Source organism: Xenopus laevis, chromosome 8S (assembly GCF_017654675.1).
Source record: "Xenopus laevis strain J_2021 chromosome 8S, Xenopus_laevis_v10.1, whole genome shotgun sequence".
Taxonomy (NCBI): Eukaryota; Metazoa; Chordata; class Amphibia; order Anura; family Pipidae; genus Xenopus; species Xenopus laevis.
Window position 1 is genome coordinate 330338 of NC_054386.1, and position 7163 is coordinate 337500.

The 7163-nt window shown below is 45.9% G+C and overlaps 1 protein-coding gene across 2 annotated transcripts in view; it reads right to left on the bottom strand.

Annotated features, from left to right (window-relative positions):
• Positions 1-1304: 1304 nt before the first annotated feature.
• The window catches only part of gripap1.S (GRIP1 associated protein 1 S homeolog), a 26648-nt gene continuing 20789 nt past the window's right edge, over positions 1305-7163 (bottom strand). For both annotated transcript variants that reach the window (XM_041575126.1, XM_041575125.1), the window contains one exon: positions 1305-2346. In XM_041575126.1, the coding sequence (XP_041431060.1) occupies positions 2257-2346 (90 nt within the window). In that variant the 3' untranslated portion in view covers positions 1305-2256. The remainder of the gene's footprint in view (positions 2347-7163) is intronic.

The window sequence follows — 7163 nt, forward strand, 5'->3', positions numbered from 1 at the left end:
TTCCATCCCTGACTCCTGGTCATATCGCTGGCAAAGTCTGCTTCTCTCTCTCTGTATAACATACACATCTCTCTCTTTATAAATAACATGCCCATCTCTCTCTGCTCCTCTCTCTAAATAACATACCATCTCACTCTCTGCTCACACCCCATGTCCCATCAGCCTGGATGGCCATGTTAAAGGGATCCTGTCATCAGAAAACATGTTTTTTTCAAAACACATCAGTTAATAGTGCTGCTCCAGCAGAATTCTGCACTGAAATCCATTTCTCAAAAGAGCAAACAGATTTTTTTATATTCAGTTTTGAAATCTGACATGGGGCTAGACATTTTGTCAGTATCCCAGCTGCCCCTGGTCATGTGACGTGTGCCTGCACTTTAGGAGAGAAATGCTTTCTGGCAGGCTGTGTCTCAGTGGGACATGGATTTTACTATTGAGTGTTGTTCTTAGATCTACCAGGCAGCTGTTATCTTGTGTTAGGGAGCTGCTATCTGGTTACCTTCCCATTGTTCTGTTGTTTGGCTGCTGGGGGGGGGAAGGGAGGGGGTGATATCACTCCAACTTGCAGTACAGCAGTAAAGAGTGATTGAAGTTTATCAGAGCACAAGTCACATGACCAGGGGCAGCTGGGAAATTGACAATATGTCTAGCCCCATGTCAGATTTCAAAATTGAATATAAAAAAATCTGTTTGCTCTTTTGAGAAATGGATTTCAGTGCAGAATTCTGCTGGAGCAGCACTATTAACTGATTCATTTTGAAATAAATGTTTTTTTCCATGACAGTATCCCTTCAAGCAGCATGGGTGGAACACAGCAGGGCTGAAAGCAGAGGCACAGCAATGATCACTGTACAGCAAAGAAATACATTGTTTCTTTCATGTTATTCTTACTGCTCTTTTATTCATTGGTGCTGGCTCTCAGGCAGTTCATATCCAAAATAGAGAGCCCCACCATGTGTTACTGATGTACCCACAAAAGTCAACTTTATCCCCATTCTACTCTATGGTTGCCTGGTGTAAATGTTCCCTTCTGAACCAGACTTAGGGGTGTTTAGGGGTGTAATGATTGTGTATCATTGTTTTTTTTTTTTTGCAAGATTTTCTTTATTGAAATTTTACAACCATAGTAGATTAGGAAGGAAAGTTAAAGAGAGGGGGGGGATAGAGATTGAAAATAGAGAGTGTCTCATTGTTGCTAGTGACATACCTGCCCCCCCTCCCATGTTGTGTGCAAGACATGGGACAAATCTTTAACCCCGCATATCCAGGTTGGCAGTCAATAACCAGAGCCAGGGACACGAGACTACGGGTTAACACTTTATTCAGAGAAATGTTACAGCCCTGGCACTGGGCCTGGGTGACATGAGAGTTTGTGTAGACAACGGGCACTGCCCAGTGGAAACGTTCCCAGCAGGCACTGGTGCTTTCCCTCGCAGGGCACAACTTTGAATTTAAGGGGGTACCGTCATTACATAAGAGCAAGGATTAGTGTGGGTTCCAGTCACATTAGTCAGATTCCCCAGAATTTTACAGTACAATGTAACTGTGCCTTCTTATCACTCACAGCAGGCGGGACGGGGAGCAGTGCCCAAAAGTCTAAACCTTAGAGATAAAGGGTAACTGATCCTGAGACTAAAATTCCTGCCATAAAGCAACACAGAGCTGCCCTTTGCAGAAAGAGAAGAGGAAAGGTCACAGGAGAACCAAGAAATGGATTCCCCCGCGCAAGCATATAAAAAGTGACTAAACTTCTCCAGCATTTAAATAAAACAACACGACTATACACAATATACCCAAGAATGTGCTACTACATAATGAAGTTAGACGGGGTCAGTAGCCAGCGACTGAGCTTCTCACAAGTACAACCCTTGCTGAGTAGAGGATTATTCTGTGGGGTACATGTAGCTCTGCCTGGTGTGTGAGGGGGTACATGTACATAATGCACAGCTCTCTAGGGAACCCCACAAACAAACAGTTCAGGGCAGTGATTAAGCTGTGGTGCCAGTCCTGCAGCAGGGCATGCGATGGCACAAGAGAAATGCCAGAGAGAGGGGGGTACAAGGAACAAACAGGAGGTGCAAGGAAAGTGCAGTCTGTGTACCAAGCAGTGTGGCAAGGACAACAGGCAGGAATTCTTGAGGGGGGCATAGGAAATCCAAAGTGAATATGGGGGGTTGTTAGAGGCAGGGCTGATATGTAGAACGAAGAGAAAGACATGGGGCCAATGGGATATAAGGGGGGGGGGGGGCGACCACTTCAGCTCAATGTATCCAGGGACTCATTCTCCTGACCCGGGACACATTCCTTGCTCAGCCGTACAATCTCCTGCGACAAAGCTTCCAGGTCCTAAAGGAAAACAGACACAATGTCAGGGCTTTATACACACACACATAATCCCTGGCTACTGACCACCAGAGCTTACACTCACACAAGGTCTTTTACAGGAAGTGCCGTTACACATTGATACACACCGCACTTTGAGTAACAATTCTTCCCAGAAACTAGACTTTAGCAACAGGACAAGGAGAAGTCTTTTTGCCTGGGTCTGGAGAATGAATTTGACTTGCGGCTGAGAGGCAGCCAATCACTGAGCAGCAGTGACATTGTGGTGACTCCCAGGCTACCCTCCCCCCCCATTCACCCAAGGGGTATCTAATGCTAGGGAGCTTCCTACGTGAGTGACATTATTACTGAGTAAGAGATTCCTGGAGCCAAGCGAGTGCTGAGTGGATTCCTACAGCCTTGGCTGCTGCTAGTTCCTTCCATTAGTTGCACAATGTGATTGGATTTGATTTCCATAGCTGTGTGTGTGTGTGTGCTACAAAGGAGCACTGAGTGCCAATCATAAGGGGAAACTAGAGTTGGCCGCAGCTAGCAGCATCAATTTCTAATGTGGAAACTTTCACTTAAAGGAGAACTAAAGCCTAACTAAATAAGAAGCTAGAAATGTTGTACATGATGTTTTGTGCTTCTGTACCAGCCCAAGGCAACCACAGCCCTTTAGCAGTAAAGATCTGTGTCTCCAAAGATGCCCCAGTAGCTCCCCATCTTCTTTTCTGCTGATTCACTGATTCACATGCTCTGTGCTGCTGTCACTTACTGAGCTTAGGGAGCCACTCACAATATACAGTACACATAGAATAGAAATGTCACAATATAAGGCTGATTAGTCATTAATACACATAATTACTACATGGCAGCACAGAAACCAGTGCAATTAGCATCAGAATTGAATAATCAATCCTGTAGCTTTAGCTTAAATGATAGTATAGATTAACTTGAATGAGGGTCTCCAAATAGTAAGATTGTTACTCACCACATCAGGGAAGAGGCACCGCCCTGAACCCTCAGCACAGGGAGCGGATAAACCATAAAATACTGTGGAGCAGGCACTCAAATGAAGGCAATGTTCCACCAGGTAGTTAAAGCAAAGTAAAGAAATGGATTCTGTCCACAGCCTGTAAATTTCTTCACTTTGCTTGAACTACCTGGTGGAACATTGCCTTCATTTGAGTGCCTGCTCCACAGTATTTATGATTTACAGTAACCCCTAAGTTTAGCTCAAAACACACTGAGCATGTGTGTGTCACAGACACTCCTAACAAAATGCAACATGGGAAACTTTGAAGGTCTGGATCATTACTACTATAGAGACACTGAAACTTTAGACTGGTTCAGTAAGTTCAGGATAGAAAATATAGCATTTCTAGCCACATTCATTTGTAGGGTTTAGTTCTCCTTTAAAAACTGACTCCTCCCAAGTACAACTCCCAGCATGCAATGCCTCCAGGGGGCACAATACTGCTGGCAGTGGAGTCTGAGCAACACATACATTTAGTGAATGGGACGCTGTTACTGGGTATGAGGGTTGCTATAGGGCAAGGCCCTGGCAATGTGAGGATTGAGGGGTTGCTGTAAGACTGCCATAGACACTGCCTGTTTATTGGGGTGTCTGTGTAGGCCAGTTTGGACCCAATACTATTAGGGATGGTTGGGTGCATCAGAGCACAATGGGAAGCATTCAGTAACAGTGTGAGGGACAACATTAAGCACAATATACATATATTTTTATTTCTATTTCTTGTATACGCACTGCTCCTGGCTACCGTTCCCCCAACACTACTCTCATCTGCCCTTATTCCCCCAACACTACTCTCATCTGCCCTTATTCCCCCAACACTACTCTCATCTGCCCTTATTCCCCCAACACTACTCTCATCTGCCCTTATTCCCCAACACTACTCTCATCTGCCCTTATTCCCCCAACACTACTCTCATCTGCCCTTATTCCCCCAACACTACTCTCATCTGCCCTTATTCCCCAACACTACTCTCATCTGCCCTTATTCCCCCAACACTACTCTCATCTGCCCTTATTCCCCCAACACTACTCTCATCTGCCCTTATTCCCCAACACTACTCTCATCTGCCCTTATTCCCCAACACTACTCTCATCTGCCCTTATTCCCCCAACACTACTCTCATCTGCCCTTATTCCCCCAACACTACTCTCATCTGCCCTTATTCCCCCAACACTACTCTCATCTTCCCTTATTCCCCCAACACTACTCTCATCTGCCCTTATTCCCCCAACACTACTCTCATCTTCCCTTATTCCCCCAACACTACTCTCATCTTCCCTTACTCCCCCAACACTACTCTCATCTGCCCTTATTCCCCCAACACTACTCTCATCTTCCCTTATTCCCCCAACACTACTCTCATCTGCCCTTATTCCCCCAACACTACTCTCATCTTCCCTTATTCCCCCAACACTACTCTCATCTTCCCTTACTCCCCCAACACTACTCTCATCTGCCCTTATTCCCCCAACACTACTCTCATCTGCCCTTATTCCCCTCTCCTGCACTAGTTCCTTTGAGCTGTAGGTGAAGGTTACAGAGAAATGTGCTACTCCCAGCAGTGGGAAAAGACTTCTCATGCTGCTATTCCCAGGCTACAGGCTCTACATGATCAGAAAATCAATGTGCAGATCTCGTACTCACTGGCAGCCTGAGCTCTGAATGACCTTCCACTCTCTGTAGAGATCACACAGTACCCCCGTGTACCCCCAGTAGCCTGTGTATCAGTGTCAGTGTTATTATTAGTCTCCCCACGTGCACCCCCAGACTATTCATGGGCTGGATGTTATACTCCCTGCATGAGCTGTACTAGGGAGCGAGCTGTACTAGGGAGCGAGCTGTACTAGGGAGCGAGCTGTACTAGGGAGCGAGCTGTACTAGAGAGCGAGCTGTACTAGAGAGCGAGCTGTACTAGGGAGCGAGCTGTACTAGGGAGCGAGCTGTACTAGGGAGCGAGCTGTACTAGGGAGCGAGCTGTACTAGGGAGCGAGCTGTACTAGAGAGCAAGCTGTACTAGAGAGAGAGCTGTACTAGAGAGAGAGCTGTACTAGAGAGAGAGCTGTACTAGAGAGAGAGCTGTACTAGGGAGCGAGCTGTACTAGGGAGCGAGCTGTACTAGAGAGCAAGCTGTCCTAGAGAGAGAGCTGTACTAGAGAGCGAGCTGTACTAGGGAGCGAGCTGTACTAGGGAGCGAGCTGTACTAGAGAGCGAGCTGTACTAGGGAGCGAGCTGTACTAGGGAGTGAGCTGAAGGAAAGAGGACTGAGGCTGCAGGAGACAGACAGACAGACATGGAGACAAATACACAAGCACATTGGGAATAAATGGCTGGAAGTAGAGCAGCTGGTAGTGAATGGGGGTTGTATATAAGGAGGAACAAGATTCATGGAGGGAGGGGTTATATCAGCTGAGCCAGGATCACATGATCAGTAGGTCTAATTAATAACTTCCCCATCACCCTCTGCACTAACCACTGTGATCACCCCTCCCCTCTGCCTTCACAGTCACAACTGACACTTAGTAGGTCATGTGGCCCTGACACTGAGGTCCCTAATCACACAACACACTATTGTCACAGACAACTACAAAGGAAACCTACCAACTCCATGCACTTCATGCTCCACTCACAATCAAACTAACAATCACAGCAATGCAGCAGCAGCATCAGTGCTAACCCCTAACCCCAGCATAATTAACATGCTCATCTATTAGGGTTAGTTAGGGACTAGTCTGTAAGGCACACTTGCACCCTTCCAACCAATTAGAGAAGCCTGGTGCACAATGATAGAGGGATCAGCACCCGCCAGAAACAGGGTACTTGGGAAATAGATGGTCAGACGAGGCTGCAACAGTAGTGAGAACCTTTATCATTTCATTTGCAGAAAGTGCAACGTGTCAGGGCTCAGCCCCTTTGTCAAGAATACGGATGTGGGAACCAACGTGACTATTTAATTGTACAAATAAACGTATGACATTGACAAACCCACCCCCCCCCTTGATGAAAAAAAGGACAAAGCCAATACCAAGTCCAAATGATACTTATTAATGTCCAATTAAAAAGTCCAACTTATGCTGGAACCACAAAAAAATGAGTCCAGTATGTGCTGAAAGCCAGTAAAACCCAATAGGTTTGGGAAACAATAATTATAATGGACAAGATCTATCCACGTAAGTAGCTCACACTATACGATGGGGGGATAGGTTTACCTGCCCCTGCTGTGTCCTTTCACTTTCACTGTCCAGTGTTGGACCCATCAGAAAACGTTACATCGTGGGCCCAATTTCCAAACTATTATTCCTCCTCTCCTCACTCAACCTCTTTATTCTCCTAGTCTTTTAGATCTACCAATGACCATGAAATAGGCCCAATGGTTAGAAGAGGGGTGCCCAAAAGGTAAATTGGGACCAGTAGATCTTTACTTGGGGATCACTAGATTTCAAGTCTAAATCATGTTTCATGCTTTTCATTCAGATATTTATTATGTTAAGGTTACATAAGAAATAGTTGTTTGTTAAATAAAAGAAATAATACTTAAATATAACTTTTCCCATGAATCAATATAATATTTAAGATGCCCAATGACACGTGAGCCCACCGGGAGTTTTCCTGGTATCCACATGGTAGTGATGTGTGGGTGGGGCTTTTCCTGACCAACTCGACTTTCGGGTCCATTTTATAGACCTGCGCCGCCGATGATGTCACAAAACGGGCGGGGCAAGAGGCGCGCGTCTATAAAAACTCAACCCGGAAGTTGGAAGCCAATATTGGAAAGTCGCGTGCGAGGTCGTCCCCAAGCCGTGG